The sequence below is a fragment of the Periplaneta americana genome, chromosome 17 (genome assembly GCF_040183065.1).
Source record: "Periplaneta americana isolate PAMFEO1 chromosome 17, P.americana_PAMFEO1_priV1, whole genome shotgun sequence".
Taxonomy (NCBI): Eukaryota; Metazoa; Arthropoda; class Insecta; order Blattodea; family Blattidae; genus Periplaneta; species Periplaneta americana.
Genome location: NC_091133.1, coordinates 2666539 through 2693821, shown reverse-complemented (window position 1 = coordinate 2693821; position 27283 = coordinate 2666539). Strand labels below are relative to the sequence as shown.

The following is a 27283-nucleotide window of genomic DNA, read 5'->3' as shown; positions in this document are numbered from 1 at the left end:
TTATGTGAGTGGTCGTTCCTTGGAGAGTAATTTGGCGGCTGCAACCTATTCTTTATTTCTCTCCAGGCATGCTCACCTCTGTATGTTTTGTACATTGCGCATAATCGAATTCGTGTTCTCCTGTCCGTGAATATGTCCCATTTTAATGTTGAATTATTATGACAACGCTTGAGAGCCCGTTTTTGAATCTTTTCCAGTGTCTTAATATGATCTAATCTGTAAGGATCCCAACAAGCAGCACCATATTCCATTACTGGACGAACTAGTGACTTATATGCAATCTCTTTGGATTTATCAGAGCCTTTTCTTAGTATCCTCATCACAAAGAGGTACGCCCTCCATGCCTTTCCTGCTGTGTCAATAACGTGTTCCCCCCAGCCGAGATCGCTGCTAAAAGTTATTCCAAGGTATTTACATTTCTTAACTTCCGGAATGGTTTCACCTCCTAACGTATACGATGCGATAATTTTATTTCTTTTTCTTGTAAAACTGACGGCTTTGCTCTTTAGAGAATTTATTTTCATTTTGTTGACCATTGCCCAATCGTTTGTTCTATTGAGATCATTCTGAAGAAGAGTAATATCTTCATAACTTTTTATTTCCCTATATACGATACAGTCATCCGCGAATAAGCGAACCTTGGACAAGATGTTAACTGGCAGATCATTTTAAAAAGCCAGGAATAGAAGGGGCCCCAAGACACTCCGCTGTGGGACTCCGGACGTAATTTCTATTGGGCCTGTAATAAAATTCTTAACGACGTATTCAGTAATAGGCCTACCAAAGATGTTTCGTGCGTTTGCATAGCAGGTAACTAGTTGGTAACAAGAAGGCAATAAAGCTTTCTCAACAGCTGACAATGCAGTTGAATCACTTTCTTAATCTCCTCTTTCAGTTGTGATGGATGCTATCAAGATGGAACCCGAGATCGACCCATTGGCTATACAATCCAGTGATGTGGAAGAGAAGAAGCATTTGTCAGAGGTAAATATATTTATTGTCTATTTGCGGTACTGGTATTTATAGCAGTTTGCCAAATGACAGCAAAGCATGACTAATTACATTTTTTTTTTTATTTAAATTTCGACCGGCCAGAGGCCGTTTTCCAAAGTTATCTATTTTTGTTTTCTGTTTGTTTACCTTTGGTTTTGTTTCCTTTGTTTTACTTATACTACAACAATCACAACACCCATGCCCGAGGTGGGACTCGAACCCACAACCCTTCGGACCAAGCGATAGGGATATGCCGTGCCCCTACCGCTTGAGCCATCCAGGCCGGCTACATTCAGAGGCTTAATCAGACTGAATAAAACAAAGTTTTGAGTTCCTCGTTCTGTTTTCCATCATGCTGCAATTACATTTTCCTGATAGCCCTATATACTTTGTTCAGTATTCAACAAGCTTTAATATAAGTTTCTTTTAATCCCATGCAAATCTCTTTTATTTTGTTGACTATAATATAGTACCATAAAATGGGGTAAATAGCGATACAGGAATGAAAAGGTACAGAAACAAGAAAAATTCATTGTTAATTTAATTAATTTAAAGAAAAGGAAATATCCCATTTTCTTCTTAAGGGAAATTATGATTTTTTTTTACATCCATTCAGGCAGACAAAATTATTTTCTAGGATTCATGGGCGTGTCAATCACCTGACTTCTTGGCTTCATTTTTGTGTAAAATGTTATGTCTAGTAGTGGGAATTTTGTGTTCAGTGCATCATTATACTTGCTCATTTTCAGTAAACTATTGTGGAGTAACGGTTAGCGCGTCTGGCCGCGAAACCAGGTGGCCCGGGTTCGATTCTCGGTCGGGACAAGTTACCTGGTTGAGGTTTTTCCCGGGGTTTTCCCTCAACCCAATATGAGCAAATGCTGGGTAGCTATTGGTGCTGGACTTGGAAATTATTTCACCAGCATTATCACCTTCATATCATTCAGACGCTAGATAACCTAAGATGTTGATAAAGCGTCGTAAAATAACCTCTAAAATAAATAAAAAATTGTCTGATGAAGAAATAGATGAGACAGTCAGTCACGATGGAAGAACGGACGTGGATGAAGGTCAAGTTCACCTATGAACTTGGCTTGGGAAAAATGCTGATGGAGAAAGTACTGAAAGTTATCAATCCAGGACAGAAGTATCTTGGAACTTTTCTCCGAGAATCTTGCAAGATGTCCAACATTTATGTGTTTCCAAATGTAGCTGACGAATTTGAGTTCCAGCAGGCACAAGTGCTGGCAGCTCTGAACCTACCAGATGGATTTAAGGACTTGTATTCAGTTATGGTAAAGTTTTGTGTTATAATATGTAATTTTCTCTATTCAATTAATAAAGTACCGGTAGATTTTTTTAAAATGATAACAAATGCCCCTATTCGTCCTAATGTACACTAGAGTTGAAACATTGGGCTAAAATAGTGTGTCTCTATTGACCCCAACATTGGGGTGAAAAGGGTAACGTCTTAAAAAATATAAACAGGACTTTCATTTCAAAACTTCCCAGCCTAAATAACTAATTATTTAAATTGAATTCATTCTAAACAAAAAACACGTCAATTTAGATATTGAGGGGGAAGTTTGAGACCAGGCTTAATTGGATTTTAGAATTCACCCCCCAACCCACAGCCAACCCGTTTAGAAGTTTCCAATGGGACCCCTATATTTTTATACTTAAATATGAAAGTGTATTCAATTGTTTATATACCTCATTAATTTATTTCAGATCTTTTGTTTTATACTGTTGCCTGGCAACTTCGATTTTTGTTACTTTTGATTAGAGCTGAAGCTACAAATACCATTGAACATTTCTTGTAATAGTTGTATTCGTGTATTAAATTATTGTAAAATGGTGTATAACCGTCAAGAGAGAACAGAAATTATATTTATTTATGGACCTGAAAACCGTTGTCTTAGTCAGGTTTTCTTCAATGAAAATCGGTCCAACAATATCATCCCCAAAAATTCCAGCCAACACATTCATCTGCAGAGGAAACTGGGTATTATCTTCACGAAACACATGCGGATTTTCAATGATGCAGCACCTGTTGACGAACCCTTTTAAGAAAAAAGTCGCTTTTGTACTAAAACAAATATCTTTTGTAAAATTTGGATCATCTTCAATTCTCTGAGACATATGTTCACAAAATTCTACTCTTTTATCAAAGTCGTCTTCGCTGAGCTGTTGGTGACTGTATTTTGTAGGAGAAAAATTTGTTCATTTGCAGCACTTTATCTATGGAATGAACCGAAATGTTTGTTACAACAGCTACTTTTGGAATGGAGGTGGTGGGTTCATTAATGAAATGACCTAGTATTTCAGTCTGCGAAGTTTCATCGAGTTTTCTAGAATGGCCATTTGCTTTATTTTACACGGAACCAGTTTCTTCAAATTACCGTAGCTTATTAGATCTATGACATATCAGTGACTTAGCCTACATTTTTCTCAGGATGCCTCTCTTTGAAAGCTCTAGCAGTTCTACAAGCACAACGGTTTTCAGCTCCGTAAAGAAATATAATTTCTGCTTTAGAGACAGTACAAATCCACTACCCACAAGACAAATGGCTGCATGTGTACACTGACGGCTCCCAAATAGAAAAACACGGGCCTACTGGAGCCGGAATTCATTGCCAACTGTTCTCTACCTATCTCACTCTAGGCAACAACCATACACCTTTTGATGGAGAAGTAAGAGCCATATGAACGGTTGTGCAGGTCCTTCCCATTTCCAAACATTGTCCTCGTCAGTGACTCCAAAGCAGCGGTATCTGCAATTGGAAACTACTTACTACAACCAGCTAATGATGACATTCAACAATGCAGAGAAGACATCAAGAAACTATATAAAATTGTACATCTGCAATGGATACCTTCTCACTGCTGCATTGCCGGGAATGAAGCAGCAGACTTTCTGGCAAAGAAAGGAACAACTATCCCCCTTTCATATTCTAACATGCTGCCATTCCATAGAGCATCTACAAATATAAGAAGTCGAGTGAGACAATGTTTCCGTAAGAGTTTGGAGGAACAAATTAAAGATAAACACTGGAAGGACGCACTGAACTCCACTCTCCCCGAATGACCCAGAAGAGAAGCTGTTGCGATGTTCCGCACCGCAGTCGGTCATGACTGTCTGGCTAATCACCTCCACCGCCTGGGTGTATTATCCAGCCCCCACTGCATGCTCTGTGGATGTTCCGACACCATGGACTCAAACCACACCAAGACTTGTCCAGCACTTTCATCTGCCAGCTTTGTGAATAGGTACTGGGAGGCCAGAGAAAGAATGCAGCAGGCTGACATCCTCTCCTTCATAGTTTCACTTGCACATTGTTCACTTTATTTCGTCTTCTTTCTTTTTAGTTTCTATCGCCATTGTATGGCCAATGACTCTAGTCATTGAATAAAAAAAAAACAATAATTTAATACACGAACACGACTATTACAAGAAATGTTCAATGGTACCGTATTTGCTCGCGTAATTTGCGCACTTTTTAATCTATTTTGGCTGTTTGAAAAATTGGGGTGCGTAAAATATGAGAATTTTTAAAATTAGACTTCTTGATCTGGGTTTTATTCAAGTATATAGTAATTAAGAATAGAGCACTTTTGTCACCTAAGATCACTGGTAACCGTAAATTATAAGTAATAATTAAATGGGTATATGACAATCATAATGAATGCAAAGACGTAACAGATGTAGCATTCTCAATAAGTAGTCTTCAATTAAGTACATTGTACGAGTTTATAGGCCTATAGGTGGTTGATCGATGGATTCTTCATGTTACTGTGACAACTGCACGATACCTGTTAAACAGTAAAACTTGTCACAGTCACTGCCCTTAGGGATAATTTACAAGCATAAGCATCAATGTTGAAGTAACTTTATTTAGGGTTTCTTTGTGAAGCAGGTAGTTGAGCATAAACAATGCAAGTATTGGCAATGGAATTTAGGGAAGGAAAATTCATACTACACTGAAAAAAAAAAGTACGTGAAATGTGTGCGGAAAATACACAGAGCAAAATTAAAGTTCATAATAATCCTTTAAAAATTAAGGTGCTTAAAATACGCGAGCAAATACGATATTCGTACCTTGAGCTCTAATCAACAGTAACAACAATCAAGGTTGCTAGGCAACAGTATAAAACAAAAGATGTGAAATAAATGAATGAGATATATAAACAATTGAATGCTCTTCCATATATAAGTATAAAAATAAAGGTGTGCCATTTGAAATTTCTAACAGGAGTGGTTGTGGTTGAGGGTGAAACATAAAATGCAATTAAGCCTGGTTTCAGACTTCCCCCTGAATATCCAAATTGATGTGTTTTTTGTTTAAATTGAATTCAGTGTAAATAATATTAGTTATTTATGCTGGAAAGTTCTGAAATGAAAGCCCTGTATGTAAAATTGCAGTTACATGACAGTGTTTTTCACATAGGCAATTGAAACATAAACAATTTGTTCTAATGATAAAATTTGTTGGGTCGAAACATAATAATTGGTTTAAATGTGTAGAGGTAAAAACTATCAAAACTGTCCCCATTCACCCCATAATTTTGAAACTGGAAATGTTTTTTTTAGTAAATATTAACGTAGGCAAGTGTTGAATACTAATGTGGAACAGATCTAACTCCAGTTTCACACTTTTGTAGCACCCTGAGTTTTGTCTCGTTCTGCATATTAGCCAGTCTGTGATGTTTCAATTCTGCTTGCTTCTATAAATTTATTGATCAGCAGTTAGGTATGTTTGTTCATATAATCACAAGCAGACATGTAAAACAGTAAGGTAATATTACATGCCAAAGGTGTGAGGGGATTTTTTTTTTGTAGTACTGCTGTGAAATAGTGAGTTGCCTCATTGTTACACAGATGGGCGAATAGATAACAAATAATCATTAAACCATTAACAATTAACAAATGATGATTTATTAAGCTAAATGAGAAACTAAAAATTAACAATGATAAAAGGATGATACACGTTACTATACTAAAATGAGAGCTACATCTAACTATACTAGAATGAGTGAGAGGATGATTAATGAGTCCTGGGGAAAATCCCGCGAACGTTACAATTAGAAAAGAGGTCCATTCTTGATGATGACTGGGCCCCGCGAGACGAACACATAGTTCCAATAAACACAGACTTGTCTCGCTGACGGACATGTCTTTTCCCACAAAAGGGAGCAACCGTACTTTGACCTCTAGCATCAAACTGAGTACATACCTCGGAATCACTTGCACCGTAACAAACCCGAAATGTTCCACTGCGGCTTGAGTAGAAGTCCACTACCTGGCAGCATATTTCCAACATACCGCTGACAATCCATAAACGACTCGTGACACAGGTGTATGACGTTCCGTGGATAACTCGACCTCGACGTGCCGATACCGCGTAGTCTGTACACCAACCGTAGACATTGTGATTCCCAATCACAATTTACTACGTTCCTTCCAACGTAGTGATTCACTCCCAGCGGATTCCGCTCTGAACGGATACACCAGTCCGTCCCAGTATGTGGCTGCCGGATCACACTCGTATACACGAAGCAGTGCTTTCGTGTACTCAGCAAGACACGAACTCCAATGTGAGCGGGCACGCTCATATGGCCTGTTCCCCACGCATAGATATCTCCGGACTCCAAGTCCGCTGCAGGAAAACCAGTCTGTGGAAACGTCCAGTCGACTGTTCCCCAACAGCCGTGTTGTAGTCAGAGTCTCTGAGATGTATCCTGGATTTAGGTCCTCTCCCAGAGGAACCCCAACCAACTCTCTTCTGCGACGTCCTGCAACCAACCCCTCTCTCAGAGGTACTGTCGTCGACCTCTCCTCGATGAAGTCTTGTGATGAACTCCCTTGATGAACTGTCGTGATGAACTCTCTTGATGAACTGTCGTGATCAACTCTCCTCGATGAAGTCTCGTCGTCAACTCCCGTAATGAACTCTCGTGATGAACTCAGGTCGACAACTGCTTCTCCAAGAACGAGCTCGGCAAGCCAAACAAAAAGATCCGTTAGACTTTAAACCGACCAATCAGACAGCTCATCTTAACACTAATAAGGCTGATTAATCTCGGACCTAATCGTAAGCAAGGCTCAATTATGCCGCCTAGTGGGCATAGAGGGAAAACAAAATATACAGCACCATCTAACGTAAACGCGTAATAACTAATACGAGGTGCCATCTAGTGGTGAGGAACTAAAACCTCACACTACACCACAGTACACATGAACACATTGTTGTCTTGATCTGGCATGTGGTGAAATTTTATTTAAATTGGGAAATAATTCTCTGCTTCTGTTCTAATCGTTTTCACGGTCGTTTTATGCAGTTTTCGAGGTTTCGTCCTTATTTTATTAATTTATCTCTCTCATGCTGCAAGCAGGGACCAGACACTGATACTGCACGCTGCACTTGAAGTCAGATTCATATGATCAAATATAAATTACTTTTTATTATGTCTCTGTGCTCTACAGGAAGTGAATGTATTAAATCTTCACCCGACTCTGATAAAGAAGGAATACGTGGACCACAGTTATGATCTCTCACCAGAGATGACATCGGATGATACTCATACGCCAATTAATTTTGCCTTCGTGAAGTGTGAAGCTGAGGTAAGTGAAGTCGTTATGTTGCACTAGACACTATCTCTGAACAACTCTCCCACATTGTTGGTTGCCAAATGAGAATCATTTACATTATGTTATAATCTTATCTTCTGAAATCGTAACACAACTTACTCTCAGTGTACATTCTCAGGGTAGGTATTTTATTAATTGTTTTTTTTTTCCTTCAGAATTGTACCAAACATGAACAGTATTTGATTTCATTTTTTTAAACTTGAGAAAGTTTACTTTCAACATTAATACTTCTTATGGCTAACTTAACATTGGAGAACGTGTTATGCCTGGTGACACCATTTCATTTTGAATTTTCGAATTCTTGTCTGAAGTCGTAAAATTGTCAGTGATTTTTCAATAATGGAATAACTGTTTTTATGAGCAAAAATTATAATCCTTCTCAATGCATTAGTTGATGACATTTCACATTAATATAATAAAAAGGAATTAACAATCTAGAATTTAGCAGCAGTAATAGGTGAAAAGTAGATATTTTAACTTTAAGAAGTGTCTATAATTATATTTGTAATATTTAAGACATTTAAATGTTATTTTCACTGGATTAGTCCTTGGTGGATAATTAGTTGCAGGATCATAGCTTGAGCAGTGGCCTATATGAGATGTTCTCATTTTCTTCATTGAAGATAAATCCGCAAACATTAGGCCTACCTCCTACTAGACAAAATAAATGACTTTTGAATATGAAGTGAAGGAAGTTTTTGGCAATGGCTCACACTGAAAATTACAATTGGCAATGTTCTCTTGCCTACAATGTAGGAATGATGGAAACTTAAAAATTATACACAACATTTAATAGGTTACATAAAATTCGTTACTGATACTCATTATCATGTCTCTGTGTTCTGCAGAAAGAGAAATAATTTGAGCAACTCGTTCACAAAACTCGTTAGCTACAATATTTTCGATTTTGAGATTTTTATGTATCTATTTGGTTTTGGATCAGGAGAATTGAATGGAAATATCAGTAATGAATTGAACCTGCAAACTACAGTAGTAAATTGGAAGTGAAATATGAGAGATTTTCAAAATGTGGTGTCTACAGAATGGCAGGGTTTAATGTAACATGTACAAGGGAAGATGAAATAATTTTATTAATAATAGGCATTGAATAAATATTATTTTTATTTTGTGGTCAAATTGCCTGTGTTATGGAAGACTTTCTTTTCCTTTCATTGTTAGCTGCTTATGCGGCATACTCCTCATTTTTATTGTGTTGTGTGATAAAACATTATATTGCATCAGGGACTGGAATGCTTTACCTGCAGACTTACTAAAGGCTTTACCAACAACCAAAAATGTGTTTAAAAATAGGCTTAAGGACCTTACTAATAGACGGTAATTATACACAGTATTTAAAGGGTGTAAATGATATTTTGTTATTGAAGTGTTGTATCAGTGAAGAATTATGTTGTGTCAGTGAAGTGTGTTGTGTAAGTGAAACGCGTTCCTATGAGTGAAACTTTATAGTTTATAGTGGCAGTGCAAAGTATTTGAACAGTGAAATGTTTTTGAAGTGTTAGTGAAATCAGGATAGAATCAGTGAAATGTGTCGTAGTTCCAGTGCAGTGAGTGAGTTGACAGCGAATTGAGTATAGTGTTGAAAGGTACTTGTGCAGATATGAACATATCATACTCGTGGGTTTTAGTTAGAACTTAGGTTTAAGATACAAATTAGATTTATTTTAAATGTTATTTTAAGTGATCGTGATTCATTTAATTTAGGATATTCCCTGTTATTATTATTATTATTATTATTATTATTATTATTATTATTATTATTAATTATTATTATTATTAATTATTGTTAGTATTAATTATTAGTATTATTCTTAATTGTATTTTAATTAATAAGTTTATTATTGTCATTATTGAGTGTAATTAGTTACCACTGCCACCAGGTATATAGCCATTGCAGTGTGAATAAATACATACATACATACATACATACTTACATTACAGAACACACTAAAAGCATTTATCTTCTTAAACACAACAAAGACATGCCCTCTCTTTGTTTTACAATGACACGTGACTCTTATTCCATAGCCAGCTATAATATAACGTTGTATAATTACACAGGTACAATATTATTTCCAACATCCTTCCTTAATTATATAAAGTTTTTCATTTTATACTTAAAACACACGAAGTTCAGCCTTGTTTCATCAATAAATCTCTATACAGGATGTTTAAAAAATACGGGGCATAATTTCAAGTATGTATTTCCCACATGTAGACAATCAAAATAGTTCATTACAACATGTGTCCGGAAATGCTTTATTTCCGAGTTATGGCCTTCACAACATTGAAATTCACCGGAACGTTTTTATTTCAGCATGTCGTTGCCGTCAAAGGAGACATTAAGAGGTCACTCTGACAGTTCATTCCGAGGCGAAGGTTACATTCAGTGTTGTGTAGGCGTTAGACTGTGCGACATGTATTCAAATCAAGAGCTGGCAGAGATACACTTCATGTACGGTAAGGCGGACGGCAATGCTGCGCTGGCTCGTCGTTTGTACCAGGAGAGGTACCCACAGCGACAATGTCCAGATCGGAAGATATTTGTACGTCTCCATTACCGTCTGTGCAAGTACGGAAAATTTAACTCTCCTGGTTTGGGAAGGGGACGACCAAGATCTACAACTCAGAAGTACAGGAGGAGATTCTGGAGGCTGTGAACATGACTCCTTCTATCAGCACACGAAGGGTAGCATTGCAAGTCAGTGTTCCTCATACGACTGTCTGGAGACTGTTGAAAGAGTATCAATTGTATCCTTATCATTTTCAACGTGTACAGGCCTTGTCACCAGCAGATTACCCTGCAGGAGTTAGGTTCTGTCAGTCGTTCTTGCAGCAGTGTGGTGTAAATCCGAACTTTCGTGCCTTAGTATTATTTACAGATGAAGCACAGTTCACACGAGATGGCATAACAAATTTCCACAATCAGCATGTATGGGCGTATGAAAACCCACATGCAAATGTTCCATCTCATCACCAGGTGCGGTTCTCCCTCAACATGTGGGCCGGTATGATTGGTGTTCGATTAGTTGGACCCCATGTACTTGTAAACAGACTTACGGGGCAGGCGTACACAAACTTCCTGGAAAACACCATACCTCATGTTTTAGAAGACACTCCACTGATCAGTCATCAACACATTCACTTCTTGCATGATGGCGCTCCTGCACACCTCAGTCGTACGGCTCGCCGGTACTTGGATCAAAGGTTCCCTGATTGATGGATAGGTAGAGGTGGCCCAGTTGCTTGGCCTCCACGCTCACCTGATCTGAACCCTCTCGATTTCTACTTGTGGGGCCATTTAAAATCATTGGTTTATTCATCTCCGGTGCCTGATTTGGAATGCCTTCGGAATCGAATTGTGGCATGTTCTGAGAACATACGCAATACTCCTGGAGTTTGGGATCGTGTTCGCAGGTCAATGAGACATCGATGTGAGGTCTGTATTCAAGCAGGAGGTGGACATTTTGAACATCTTCTGTAATGACAACGATCAGCGGGAAGAAGAACGTTCCAGTGAATTTCAATGTTGTGAAGGCCATAACTCGGAAATGAAGCATTTCCGGACACATGTTGTAATGAACTATTTTGATTGTCTACATGTGGGAAATACATACCTGAAATTATGCCCCGTATTTTTTAAACACCCTGTATACCTTGAATCTATTAGACAAAGGTTTTGTAAACATATCACCCAATTGTCGTCAGGTGGGACAATATTTTGCTGAAACAGTTTTCATTAAACTTTTCACTTAGAAAATTACATCTGACATGTGTCTGCTTACTTCTTTCATTCATCTCTCTAGACATGATAAGCTTACTTGTACACTTATTGTTTTCCAGTGAGTTCTTAGATTAGCATTTTTAGATAGAACATTTCCTTGCAGCAGTTAGCAACCCCAATATATTCAGTGTCAGTAGTTGATAATACCACAGTGGGCTGTCTGCGAGAACAAGGTCTTCAGTGACACAGTATTACGTAGCCTGTAGTACTTGACGTCACCAGCATAATCTGCATCACAAAATGCCACCAGTTTCATTTCATTCTCTTCAGCTGAATATTTCATTCCAAATCTCTTGAACCCTTCAAATATCTCCGAGTTCGTTTAACATTTACTACATCGTCATTTGTATGGTTCTCAAAATTGTGGCTTACAAAGTTGACAGTGTATGCAAATCTCGTCTTGTTTCACTTAAAGGATGAAGCGAACTTACAACAGCTTCTCTGTAAGGAAAATTTGCCTTCCTATTTATTTGTGTTTACATTTTGAATTGCCGTATTTATCTCCCTTGCATCTGATATATGACGATTCGTAGTGACCTTTTCTCTTCTTCTATATCTGCTATCCATTTTTGTTTGTCATTACATTTTCAAAAGCGAACACTGCTTTTTCCAATTCACTTACATTAGTGCCACAACCGGAATATCTTTCTTATTTTTTTTATGTGTATCTCTCTAATCAATCTAGTTCAGCTTCTTGGTTTGTTAATTGAATTTCTTCTTTTGTTGTGCGCCGGTGTCTGTCATTTCTTGCTTCTAGCCTACTGAATGCATAGAAAGTTCGCCATCACAAGAACAGGAAAATCAAAATCCCACAGTGGTGTAGATACTCCAATTCCAAATTCCGATCATGGGTTCCTTGATGAAAAATCTGCACCATATCACCCTCTACATCACCGCAAATTTTTAAAAAGTTACTCGTTACACCCTGTATGAAGGTACCGTGAGATTGGTTCAATGATCGGGGGGGGGGGGGAGAGACAACAGAATGAAGTGAGTTTATGGAAATATAAAAAAAAAAAAAGAATTAACTCAATTAAACTCCTGTTATTTCATTAGCACAGAGAGACGGCCAGAAACGTAATTACAAGAGATGAAAGTGCTTCCCTAAAGCCACTATATGGTGTTAAATTTTGTAATCCTTAGACTTTTGTCCAGTTTGGATCGATTTCACTTCATCAGTCACTGAGGAATGAAATGATGGTGAAGAGTCTACTTGCACTCAGTAAGATGTCTAGCATTCCTGCACTCACCACTTTATTCAACCTCTCTTTCAGGAAGAATCACGTGACTTGGACACAATGAAGCTGGAACTAACAGACGAGAATGAGGTTTTGACCGATAGGTGAGTATAATGTCTGAGTTTTCATACTTAATGTGTTACTGTCCAGGCATTTTGTAGTCTAGATCATCGTTGTTCATTTGAATAGTTCCATACACCGGGGAAGAATCGTTCATTAAATTTGGTCTTTCAGTAAAAACGAATCGTACATTTGGTAGCGAACGAAAAATGGCCACTTCGGGTTCACTCCCGACACAAGAAGAAGAAGAACTTACACTACCGCAAGCGTCAATCATCAAAATGATAAAAGAGATCTTACCGAATATTCGTGTTGCAAATGAATCACGTGAATTTATTTTGAACTGCTGCACGGAATTCATTCACCTGGTGTCATCAGAAGCAAATGATATTTGTAATCATAAACAAAAGAAAACTATAAATGCAGAACACGTTCTACTAGCATTAGATCGTCTGGGATTTTCTGACTACAAAGCAGATGCTGAAGCTGTATTGAAAGATTGCAAGGCTGTCGCTGCAAAGCGACGACGTCAAAGTACTAGACTTGAGAATTTGGGCATTCCTGAAGAAGAACTAGTACGACAACAACAAGAGTTGTTTGCCAAGGCACGTGAGGAACAGGCCGCGGCTGAGCAGCAGCAGCCCAGATGGTATCCATGCAGCAATCTAGCCTGGACTTCGATGAAGATGACTACTCCTAGGAACATACACTGCTATGAAGGGGAGGGAGGATCCGGCCACATCGAAAACTTGATTTAATAATCCTTATGTTCTCCTTTCCCATCTCTCAGGGACTGAATTCCTTTCTTTCTGCTTCTACAAAGAAATTAAATTGATTTGTAATCATGTCTAAAAAAGAAAAGAGGAAGAATAATTTGTTTTGAATGAGAAGTATAACATTTTGTATCATTGTCTTTGATCTCTGGTTAGTATGTTATATAAAGATTTTTCATTTAATGTTTCTAAGTAACATTTCAGTTTAAAAAAGCAGAAAGAATAAAGATATACTTTAGTACCGGTACGGAAATAGCAAAAGTTATTTTAAAATTATGAATGAACAACTGCTAACAAGAGAACTACTTTTGCTGCTTCTGCATTTTAAAAAAAATCGTTTAGAAGAAGCTATTTCCTTCAGTTCCTGCTTTTAATATCTAACCTTGAAGTTTTAATAGTCATCATATTTGCCTTCATTTTACTTTTCCATTTAAATATTTGCCTTGTTCATTGAAACTCTTGTCTAGGTCATCGTTATCACATTCCTGAGCCTTTCCTCTGTTATTCATATTGCTATAAAAGTTCATCTGTGTTTCTTCTTACTTTTAAGGAATTTGTTTTATTATTCGAAACTTTTTTTTAATAATTAATATTTTTTCCTATGTCACTACATTGTTCACATGAGGCATATCTTTCTATGTTGCTTTAATATTACACTTGATAGCATAGATGTATTATGTTCCGGCCCCAGGTTTTCCATTCGTCCTCACCTAGTACACGACATACAGTAACTCTGCATACTGATCAAGATGGGTTCTGCCAACTTTGTGACCGAGGGATGCAATGGTGGATCTCGTGCTTTCTTTTCTTACATTTATCGATTAATCACCACCCAGCCTTTTTGTTCTCTCTTCTTTTTCATTCCTATATTTCTCTCCTCCAGCCACCATTGCATGCGGAACACCCACCACATCATCACAGCCATTTCTCCATCCCTGCTGTTAGTTTTTGCCACGTCCTTGCCTACATGACGGGATTTGTTAAGGATGCCTGGTGAGGCTTCATTTTTCTTCCTCTTCTAGTTATTTATATTCATTCTTAGGTTAACTCCTGTCTCACCAGCGGGTATCTTTTCTATCTCCGTGGTCCTGTCCCATGGTTTCCAGCTCGACTTACGAATTGTGTACTCCAACAGGGGCCCAGCAACGAAGGAATAGTGGACCCTTCATACTGCCCCTATATGCAAGTGTAGGTGAGTGGTCTAGTACATTCACGTAAAGCCCCAATGGGGGCCTGGGGCGATTTAGACACCCGGTGACCGACTCTGCTCACCGGAGCAGATATATCGCTCTGATATGTTCCGACTGAAAAATGGGGGTCGTGATGTAACCAACCATAAGTCCCCTGAAGCTGGACATCTTGGATTATTTGGCTTATGTGCGGGAGAGCTTTTTACGAGTCAAGTTGTGGTAGTCTGAGATATTATTCAGTGTAGAGTGGGTAGCCACGGGCGTCGCCTCTGGTGTAGACCTTGCCATTAGTTGTGTAATGCCAAGCCTGAAGGGTGACTTACATGAGGTGGGTTGCTGGGATCGGGAGGGTCCCCATGGTCGGCACAGACCATGAAGAATTCCCAGGTGTCTTCTTTCGCTTCCCCCCCCCTCCCCGATGCCAGGCTGCTGCCTACGGTTCCGCAAGGGTTCAAAATGACTTATTCACGCTCATCTTTTCCTCCTTCAAAACCACAAAAGCAGCAACAAGGAAAAAGTACAGAGACTGGTAGTCAAAAGACGAATACTGCTAAGGATACGGATTCTGGAAAAATGGAAGTAAAGATGCCACCTCCGACATTTATTAGTACAACTTTAGATGCTACCGAAAAACATTAGCCCTTGTACGTGAGATGTTCACTTGACGGGCTCGTCTGGACTTCCCAAACAATTTGAGATGCTATTGAAGCCGAAGTTGCTGAGGTCTTACCCTATTAAAGTAGAATGATTCTTCTCGCCGAATACCACTTGGGGAGTGGTACACACGGATGCTTTGGACGAAGAGATACAGCAAGAACTGGCGGAGCAGTCCATGTCCAAGGCTTATCCCCTCAGCACTGTGTTCTTGACCTATGAAACATCTGCCCTATCTGTTTGTTGGGTACGAGCGTAATGCAGTGCTTTAGCTGTCAATGATTCGGGCATGTGCAGAAACGTTGCATGTGCGGAAGTGGTGACTGAGGGGACTCCCCATGCCCCAACACCGAACACTGAATTGTGATGGGGACAATGCCGCAAATTTCAGAGATTGCCCGAAATGTATTGTAGAGAAGGCAATACAAGAAGAAGAATATTTTTCTGAGTCATAGATATGAAATTAGTTCACTGGTACACATTTCCTTTTGTAATTAGGTTGGTGTATAAGTTCGTAGCGTTTTTCTGACTTTCATTCATTTAATAGTACGAGGAAATAACGACCGTTCGCTCATACCCACTGCGCAGCTGACTCCCCTTCCTTGTTTGGAGGTCAATTGGCTTCCTTAACATGTGTTCTCATAATGTTGTGAATACTGGTTGCAACAAGTAGCCATTGTGCATTTTGTGTTACTTCAAAATGAACGACGTGATTGATAATCCCGCCGACTGTGAGGTGAGGAGTGTGATTCGATTTTTGAATGCCCGACATTTGAAACCTGCAGAAATTTACCGGCAATTGAAAGAAGTGTATGGTGATACTGTAATGAATTAAATAAATGTGAGAAAATGGTGCGAAATGTTCAACAATGGGCGAACAAATGTCCACGATGAAACTCGACCCGGACGCCCATCACTCATCACAGAAGACCTGAAGACTAAAGTGAACGACAGAATCTTGCAAGACAGGCGCACATCACTCGACGAATTGCATATTGCCTTTCCTGACATTTCTCGTTCTTTGCTTGGTGAAATTGTGTTGCAACATCTTGGCTACCACAAAATCTGTGCCCGCCCGCACACTGCTGCTTCAACTCGAGAATTGCTGGATCAATTCGGTTGGGAAATCTTTGATCATCCGCCCTATAGTCCAGACCTTGCTCCTAGCGATTTTCACCTTTTCACTAAGCTGAAAGACTTTCTGGGTGGTACGCGTTTTGGAAGTGATGAAGAGTTGAAGAAGACAGTGAACACCTGGCTTAATGAACTGGCGGCAGAGGAGTATAACACGGGAATTCTAAAGCTAGTGAACAGATACGACAAATGTTTAAATGTAGGTGGTGATTATGTAGAGAAGTAAAGGAAGCTTCAGTTATGTAACAGACTTTGTTTTTTCAAATAAATATTTTTTTTTAATGATTACAACAAAACGGTCGTTATTTCCTGGATCCCCCTCGTACTATAGTGACACAGCTACCATAGCAACGAAAACTCTCTGAATATATGCACCAACGTAATATTAGATCTCCTGCGCCAAACTTTATGCTTTGATTAGTGCCATTAATATCCCCTTCATCGATTATTTTGGGTCCTTTTAACTTTATTTGTTTCATTTATGCGAACGTAGAATTCTATTAATTTGGTTGTGAGATGGAGTTTCCTGATGTTGCAGTTCTAAATAAACTTGGTTCATTCCGTGTACTTGGAAGCAATAATTCTTTTCGTGTTCTATCCTGTTAAGTTTGCCAGGTTGTTTCTGCTTTAGATTATTCGACTGTTTTCTTTGGACATCAACATACCTGGTTTTTGCGAGTACAGAGTTGCCAGCATGACGCTTAAACCCTATCTTGGAGGATCACAGTTATATCATTCCCTAGCCAAGCAGTCCCAGTTTTGTGCCTCATCCCTACAGACAGCATAACCCTGCCAGTATCACTTCTTAAGGCCCATTCACAATGAAAATTAAACATAAACATAACGTAAGCATAAAACCTTGTGTCCATGTTATTTAATGAAAGCATTCACAATGAATTACATAAGCATAAACTTAATCTTAATCATAAGACGTTAACATGAAAGTTTGGAAACTCCAAATTTTCATGCTTATGTTTATGCGATTTGGAAACAGTACCGGTACACAAGCGGAAAGCGTGTTTTCACTTTTTGTTTAACATCTCATGGGCTTTGCCTACAGGCAATATTTTGATCTATTGGCCGTGATGATAGCTAGGCGCGCAACATTGAATCATATGACGAAAAGTTGATTATTTTACATCTCCGTTTCTTTGATTTCAAGTATTGAAAGCCATATACTGATGCCATTGTAGTTATTAGAAATATAAATTGAATAGCTACATCGTCAGTCATTGTGCAATTCTCCATTTTTATGTAATAGATTCTGAAGCTTTGTTGATTCGGTATATTTGTTTCCACACACGTGTTATGTTTACGTTATGTTTAATTTTCATTGTGAATGAGCCTTAAGTAGTAGCACCAAGCTAGCATCAATTACTCCAAGGTTATTTTTTTTCCAGTCCTGATATAAGAGCTTCCAAATTGTTCAGTATTTTTATTTGTACATGCTCTTCATTTCTCTGTCTTTACATTTACTGTATCTTATCTATTTTTTCTTTAGCAACCCTTTATATGTATTTATTCCCTTTAATGCTATTTTACATTCTAGGCGAAACAGTGCTATAAGATATACATTGATCTATTGAGAATCTCACATTAATTTGAATTTTTTTATATGAATGACTATTTTTCTAGCATATGTTTACATATCTCTCATGTTATAAAACTTCTCTCTAGCCTATATTTATTGTGGCATGCAGAATCATTTTCTATTGCTCAATGTAAAATTATCTACCCAATTGCTGATTACAAAAAGTGTGTTTATTTCGATTACTTCTGTTATTTAGAGTCTCAAGACAAGCATAATTCAGCTGACATATTATGCATTCCATCTGAGTTTGTGATGAGTTCTCTTTGACAATGCAAAGAATGAGAGCTTAAAATCTGCTATTAATCATAATGGTTAAATGTGATTCCTTTGTTAGCATGAATGCTTATTTCTTTTCATTTCACCATTTTGACGGTTCTTTACTTCTTTACAGCATTGCAGTAAACCGTGAGTATAGCATATCAGAATGGCACAAATTTGAACATAAAGATCCTGAGAAGCCAGGATGCGAAATGTCTGTTGACAACTGCATATTGAACACATTTTTCGGCACAGAAGCTAAAGTGAAAACAGAAGACTGCAGCCAGAGCCATGACAATTCAAGCAGCAGTGATCCAGGTCACAATTCTATCAAGTGTAATGTTTGCGGTAAGGTTTTCGCAACTCCTCAGTATCTCAAACGTCATCTCCGAATTCATACGTGGAATAAGTCATTCAAATGCGATGTTTGTGGAAAGTGTTTCACGCAATCGGGGAATCTTAAGAAACACGCGTACCTACACACAGGGGAGAGGGCATTCAAATGCGATATCTGCGGAAAGTGCTTCTCGCGTTTGGAGCATCTTAAAAGACACACTCGTCTGCACACTGGCGAGAGGGCGTTCAAGTGCGAGGTCTGTGGAAAGTATTTCATGCAGAAGGAGTATTTAAAACTTCACGGACAACTACACACGGGCGAGAGGCCTTTCAAGTGCGAGGTGTGTGGGAAGTGCTTCACGCAGTCTGCGAATCTGAAAAAGCACACGCGCCTCCACACGGGCGAGAAGGCGTTCAAGTGCGACATCTGCGGCAAGTCGTTCTCACAGTCGGAACATCTCAAAAGGCACGGACGCCTGCACACCGGCGAGAGGGCGTTCAAGTGCGATATATGTGGGAAATGTTTCACGCAAAAGGAGTATCTGAAAGTGCATAAACAGCTACACACTGGTGAGATGCCTTTCAAGTGCGAAGTGTGTGGCAAGTGTTTTCCACTTAAGGAACGTCTGAAGAAGCATAAAAGTCGACACACACAGGGGACAGATATTTCGAATGTGACATGTGCGTGAAATGTTTCAACAGACCGGCCAGTTAACAGATCCACTTTCTTCACACTTGCAGTACTGTAACCTTATCAACTTGCAATGCAGACCTCTGTGAACATAATACTCGTGATTCAAACGACGTAGAACTGATGTTTCTTTTTGAAATTCTGCAAACAGCACAACACATACCGTTACTTGCTTTACAGTAAGCAGCATTATATTTATTGAATTGTTGCTGGTGATAATCTAATTTCTTTTATTCGCAAAAAAGAGCTACACAAAACTTGTTTTAGCGTCTTATGGGAAGTAAAAGACGTTTTCCATTATTCCCAATATAATTTTTATAGCGATTCTATTTTATGTATTTCGAAACGAATGATATGGAGGTTATTACTTAATAGTTTCGCTTTAATCAGAAAGTCAACACCTCAAAACAGTAGCTTTAGTGTTGCATAGACTTCAGTTTTGTGTGTATCTTTGATGAGATAGCAGAATATACAATAATAGCATTCCAAATCGTAATTATTGCGTGTGAGTGCGTGTATCCTTGTAGCAAATAACTACACCCTAGTATCTTACGTTAGCTGATTTGATTGAATGGAACTTAAATTATATTGTTACTTCTATGGAAATGCGAGGTTTTGACAGACCTCTGCAATTGTGTTGTGATTATGGTTTAGTGCTCCCCTTCGCATTATAATTATAATTATTATTATTATATTACTATTTTATTATTATTATCATTGTTGCAGATGAAATTAATGGGATCATCAGTGCTGTTTCAGACGTAATAGGTCAACTATTCATCAAGATTTTTTGTATTCCACAGATATTGGAGAAAAAATGGGAGTATAAGGGTAGAATACATCAATTATTCATTGATTTCAAAAAGGCATATAACTTGGTTAAGAGAGAAGTTTTATATAGTAATCTTATAGAAGTCGGTATTCTGAAGATATTCGATTAATTAAAATAGGCCTATGTCTCAGTGAAACGTACATAGGTGTAAAAATTTAAATATCTTGGAGCAACAGTAACAAATTTAAATGACACTCGGGAGGAAATTAAACACAGAATAAATATGGGAAATGCGTGTTACTATTCCGTTGAGAAGCTTTTGTCGTCTAGTTGCTGTCAAAAAATCTGAAAGCTAGAATTTATAAAACGGTTATATCACTGTTTGTTCTGTATGATTGTGAAACTTTGACTGGCACTTTGAGAGATTATGGGTGTTTGAGAATAAGGTTGTTAGGAAAATATTTGGGGCTAAGAGGGATGACCTTACAGGAAAATGGGGAGAGTTACACAATGCAAAACTGCATGCATTGTATTCTTCACCTGACATAATTAGGAACATTATCAGACCTTTGAGATGGGCAGGACATGTAGCACGTATGGGCTACTCCAGAAATGAATATGGAATATTATTTGGGTGGCGAGGTGGAGGAAGACCTTTGGGGAGGGCGAGACGTAGATGGGAGGGTAATATTAAAATAAATTTGAGGAAGTGGTATATGATATAGAGATTGGATTAATCTCGACCAATGGCAGGCTTATGTGAAAAATTATTATTATTATTATTATTATTATCATTATTATTATTATTATTATTATTATTATTATTATTATTATTATTGAGCAGTGAGAAATGTATGAATGTTTGAAATGAGAATTTATGGAAATTGCAACATATTAAGTTATTGACACAGTGGTAATATTCAGTGATGAATTCAGGGGCTACATGGAGAATTTCTCCCCGAGCTTTCAGGATGCCACATCTCCCCCCCCCCCCCTGGATGTCAGTCTTTTAACTAAGAATATAATTTGTGCAGTAGTATACAGTGTTTCAATTTAATATGAGTTATTAGTAACTAAAATAAATAATATTATGTATATTTCCACGTAGTTTGCTTTTTGGGGTTGGTAGTCTACCAGTAGATTTTGTTTCATTGGAATTTGAATCGTCTGAATTTTCAGTTTTCTTTGTTACAGTTAAGAAGTGAGGTGTGCTGTGTTTTAATGGCATAGTTTTCAGTGTTAGTTTGTTTAGCGAATGTAATTTCCTTCTTCACTGAAGTAGTCATAGCATATACACTAACGGTCTTACTAATAAAAACTCTATATACAGACGTTTAACTGTCTTATACTTATACAATGAGTAGCTCGTTTATAAGTCGTGTGTAAATTCCTTACTAATAATCACTACATACGTCGTGTATAACAGTATAACTGTTACACAGCTACGTCATAGTTTCGTCATTACTTCGTTACGAAAGGTAATAGAATATCTGAGGTTCTCTACTGAATCCGGTAGAGCGCTGTAGTGTGGCGTGGTAAATATCGATAGTACAACTGGTTCTAGTCGATTACCACACTACATTTTGGTCAAAGAGTACAAGCTACAGCAATATTATTCTAATAATTCTATGATCTTTGGTTTGTTCTTCTGTGGTTACAAGGTAAACATCATCATAAAATGACAGTCGATACGAACAGCTGTTAAAGGGACTGCCATTTTTTCCCTGTATACAACGCTTAAACAAGGGGTTTCGTGTATATAACTACTGCAAAGCAATTCCCATTGTATAGTTACAGCCTGTTTATACGTCCTTAGCTTATTCACGGTTTATTAGTAACGTTTTCTGTCTCAACTCTGCATAAGTCTCGTATAAAAACTATACACGGTTTATTAGTAAGACTGTAAATATAAATATTTCAGTGCACGATGGCAAAACAAGAGACATTGTTTACTTTTTCTTAAAGAAGAAATGTACTGAATCAATTGAGGGTACATCCATTGCATTTAATAAAGAAAATTCGAAATTGGCTTTAAGTGAAAGTAAAATCTGTGAACTGGTAATGCGAGCTATATTACCTTTGTCCAGTGCTGTTAGTGGTGAGTTAATAAATAAAATTTTTCGAAGCGAAATGAAAAATCAAATATGATGAAACATTAAACATATGTGGTTGTATTTCGATTGTATTTTGTAAGATGTGTGAAATGCATTAAAAATCACCTCGAAGCTTTAAAAAGCAGGTGGGGTATTAATGTATTCAGAAAAGCTGCTGGAGGCTGGAAGATGCATTCGTCTAATTTAATCCGTGAGGAATTACTACTTGTAGCTCCACTAAATTTAGGAGGTTCGTATAAAACAGAAGCTTAACACTGGCTTCATGGGACTGTTTTACAAAGAGGGATATTATTAGTCAATGCATATATTATTGAATTGAATTTACCGGAGGGGAGCACTATGGCCCAGCACTGCGACCTGTTAAGATCTATTGCGCTGACCCTCTGGTGACGCATTCCCACCCATGCCGGCTGACCACACTAAGGTTCTCTATGTGCCCAGGTTTCGAGCAGGCAACCCCACTCGTTCCTAGGCCAGCAACTCCGTGCGTCACCAGCCGGCGTTCGGGGAATGCTACAGGTACCTAATTTGGGGGAAAACATTAGAACCTCGGCAAGAACCCTAACTGCGACCTTTTTCGCCACAAGTGTCACTATGGAAATCCCAGGTCTAACCGGGCATCGAACCCGGGCCACCTGCGTGGCCGTCTGAAGGTCTGACCATTCAAATGCATATATAAACATTTCATAATACTTAAAACAATTCACACAAAGAATGAAAGCTCTAATTGTTTAATTCACGACGTTTTTCCACGTTCCCTTTCACATACATGCCTCTGTTGGTGCAAGGTTATGTTTGAATTATTGTTTCTTTTTCTGACGATTCCATCCCCCCCCCCCCGGTATAGTATAAATCCTTCCCGAGGGGAAAAGGTGTGAATTTCAACATCGGATATATCCACTGAATGCTTTAAATTTCGTTGTTTACGTTGTATTGTGTGCGTTTGTGTAATGGGTGTGGAGCTTACTTGTCTTCTAAATGACTGTCTGAACTTACAGTGGACTTAGAGTTTCAAACCTACACAATACTGAGAAACATGAAGACTGTATGTTATGATAATTATATAGTGAAGAATTTTGTGGTTGTCTTCCTCTTGTCAGTTTGTAACTTAGTAATTCTTTATTGAAAATTGAGTATTTATACTGTTTACATACTAGGTTCAGAAAGTTCCCGGAATTTGCTAGCATCATAGAAACAACGTACCTTAAACACTATTCTACAGCATTCCCTTCAAAATAGTTGCCTTCCGCAACAACACACTTTTGCCAACGCGTGTAGAGTTCCTGGAAGCAGGCCTGGAAGTCATTTTGTGAAACCCGTCTTAGTGCTCTCGTCGCGTTTGCGATAACCTCTTCAGCATTGAATCTCCGTCCTTTCAGATGACTTTTCAGACGGGGAAACAGAAAGTAATCAGGTGGTGAGAGATCAGGAGAGTATGGTGGGTGATCCAAAGCAGTTATGTTGTGCCTGGCAAGAAAATTCTTTACAATAATTGCGCGATGAGCAGGTGCATTGTCATGCATAAGGAACCAGTTGTTTTCTACCCACTTTTCTGGACGTTTCCTTCTCACTGCGTCCCAGAGGCGACGGAGGGTTTCTACGTACAATTCTTTCGTTACAGTACGACCTTCTGGAATGAACTCATGGTGCATGAGACCCTGAGAGTCGAAGAAAACTTCCAACATAACTTTGCTTTAAGTGTGCTTAAATGCGACAGGCTCATGTCAGTAGATTTACTGGCATGTAAAAGAACTCCTGCGGGACAAAATTCCGGCACATCCGGCGACGCTGATATAACCTCTGCAGTTGCGAGCGTCGTTAAATAAAACATAACATTTAAAATAACTTTGCCTTTGGAAGTGTCCCTAGGAAATTTTTGCTTCCGAGGAGATGTTTTCGATTTCCACTCAGATGACTGTCGTTTAGGGACTGGGTCGTAAAAGTAGCACCAGTTTCATTTTGTTTAAGAAATCACCATCTTCATCAGCCATACTGATCATGTCCCCAGCAAAACACAGAACTTGATGTTTGTACTTTGCTCTGTGGACATAATTACAAAATGCGACGAACAAACAAAACACTATGATAAACAATTGCCTACAACTCAAAACCAATAATTGTCATTATCAACAAACTTTAAGGAAATGACATCATGAATGTTACCAACAAAACAAATGTATAATATCCCTTGTTATATATAAATACGAAAAATGGTAGTAAAATTCCGGGAACTTTTTGAACCTAGTAGTATTTTGAGAAACACAATTGGAATCTTTGAATGATATCTTTTATAATATGGACTATTTCATTATATGTGTTTGATTTTACTTATTTAGCTGAGGTTTTGTATAGTTACCAATGTAGTAAGTAATAGCATGAATATAATAAACATAACTTGTTTGTGTAGTTTTTATAATAAGATGTGCTTCACTGCGACAACTTAAGGTGCTATCTTAATACGAAACGTCCCTAACCATGAAATTCTTAACAGCCCTATAGGTGTGTACAGACCTACTCAAGGACGTCGCAAATTATTTAATATTTAAACATTGAAGTTTACACCTTTGTTTAACAAGCTTAAGGGCTATTTTAGTCCACACCTGTGGAGTAACGGTCAGCGCATCCAGCCGCGAAATCAGGTGGCCCGGGTTCGAATCCCGGTCGGGGCAAGTTACCTGGTTGAGGTTTTTCCAGGGTTTTCCCTCAACCCAATACGAGCAAATGCTGGGTAACTTTCGGTGCTGGACCCCGGACTCATTTTCACCGGCAATATCATCTTCTTTTCATTCAGACGCTAAATAACCTAGATGTTGATACAGCATCGTAAAATAACCCAATTAAAAAAAAGGGTTATTTTAATCAGCATTAGTATGTGCCTCGTTTGTACTAAATAAATAGAGGAAATGGTAATTATGTAGTAAACATCGGCCAGGTCGCCATCTTCCCGCAGTAGAGGTCCAGGGCACATAAGTGTAATAACTTCTGTGATCACAGCCAATGACGTCACCTCTTCTTGCTACTGGCATGAGAGCAACGAAATTCCCTATAAAATTATTTGTGCCAATAATATATTGGTATCGAGGGTAGCAACCACTCATTAATTTGGTTTGTTTATTGCGAGTAAATGCTAATAGCAGACACGTACGATATAACTTTGAGTGAAAACTGTGTCGAGAGCTGGGTCTAATTTCAGAATGTCAGTTCATATTGCATGCCCTTCATTAATTATTTCGATTATCGTAATAGATCCGTGCTCTATTTGTAAGACATTCCGAAACTGGATGATGTATTCTACGTTTGGTGTTTTCCCAATACAGTGAAGATTTTTTTTTTTAATCGAGGATGAAAGTGGGGAATATTATTAAGGAAAAAGGGATCGTGAATTGTTTCAGTGCCTATAGGCGACAGAATTGTAAATCCATCAATGACTATATTTATAAGTTCTTACAGTAAGTCCACACCTGTGGAGTGACGGCTAGCACGTCTGGCCACAAGACCAGGTGGCCCGGGTTCGATTCCCCATCGGGGCAAGTTACCTGGTTGAGATTTTTTCCGGGGTTTTCCCTCAACCTAATATGAGCAAATGCTGGGTAACTATCAGTGCTGGACCTCGGACTCATTTCACCAGCATTATCACATTATCACCTTCATTCATTCACATGCTAAATAATCTGAGATGTTGATACAGCGTCGTAAAATAACCATATATATACAGAGTGTTTAAAAAATACGGGGCAGAATTTCAGGTATCTATTTCCCACATGTAGACAATCAAAATAGTTCATTACAACATGTGTCCGGAAATGCTTTATTTCCGAGTTATGGCCTTCACAACATTGAAATTCACCGGAACGTTTTTCTTTCCGCAGGTCGTTGCCATCAAAGGAGACATTAAGAGGGCACTCTGACAGTTCATTCCGAGGCGAAGGTTACATTCAGTGTTGTGTAGGCGTTAGACTGTGCGACATGTATTCAAATCAAGAGCTGGCAGAGATACACTTCATGTACAGTAAGGCGGACGGCAATGCTACGCTGGCTCATCGCTTGTACCAGGAGAGGTACCCACAGCGACAATGTCCAGATCGGAAGACATTTGTACGTCTCCATTACCGTCTGTGCGAGTATGGAAAATTTAACTCTCCTGGTTTGGGAAGGGGACTACCAAGATCTACAACTCCAGAAGTACAGGAGGAGATTCTGGAGGCTGTGAACATGACTCCTTCTATCAGCACACGAAGGGTAGCGTTGCAAGTCAATGTTCCTCATACGACTGCCTGGAGACTGTTGAAAGAGTATCAATTGTGTCCTTATCATTTGCAACGTGTACAGGCCCTGTCACCAGCAGATTACCCTGCACGAGTTAGGTTCTGTCAGTGGTTCTTGCAGCAGTGTGGTGTAAATCCGAATTTTCCTGCCTTAGTATTATTTACAGATGAAGCACAGTTCACACGAGATGGCATAACAAATTTCCACAATCAGCATGTATGGGCGTATGAAAACCCACGTCCAACTGTTCCATCTCATCACCAGGTGCGGTTGTCCCTCAACATGTGGGCCGGTATGATTGGTGATCGATTAGTTGGACCCCATGTACTTGTAAACAGACTTACGGGGCAGGTGTACACAAACTTCCTGGAAAACACCATACCTCATGTTTTAGAAGACACTCCACTGATCAATCGTCAACACATTCACTTCTTGCTTGGTGGCGCTCCTGCACACTTCAGTCGTACGGCTCGCCGGTACTTGGATCGAAGGTCTCCTGATCGATGGATAGGTAGAGGTGGCCCAATTGCTTGGCCTCGACGCTCACCTGATCTGAACTCTCTCGATTTATACTTGTGGGGCCATTTAAAATCATTGGTTTATTCTCTCTGGTGCCTGATTTGGAATCCCTTCAGAATCGAATTGTGGCATGTTCTGAGGACATATGCAACACTCCTGGAGTTTGGGATCGTGTTCGCAGGTCAATGAGACATCGATGTGAGGTCTGTATTCAAGCAGGAGGTGGACATTATGAACATCTTC

At 38.7% G+C, this 27283-nt stretch overlaps 1 protein-coding gene across 2 annotated transcripts in view; it reads left to right on the top strand.

Annotated features, from left to right (window-relative positions):
• Positions 1-25459, top strand: part of LOC138693105 (zinc finger protein 723-like) — a 50892-nt gene extending 25433 nt beyond the window's left edge. For both annotated transcript variants that reach the window (XM_069816735.1, XM_069816734.1), the window contains exons 2-5: positions 896-984; positions 7478-7615; positions 12719-12786; positions 18476-25459. In XM_069816735.1, the coding sequence (XP_069672836.1) occupies positions 901-984; positions 7478-7615; positions 12719-12786; positions 18476-19367 (1182 nt within the window). In that variant the 5' untranslated portion in view covers positions 896-900 and the 3' untranslated portion in view covers positions 19368-25459. The remainder of the gene's footprint in view (positions 1-895; positions 985-7477; positions 7616-12718; positions 12787-18475) is intronic.
• Positions 25460-27283: the final 1824 nt, after the last annotated feature.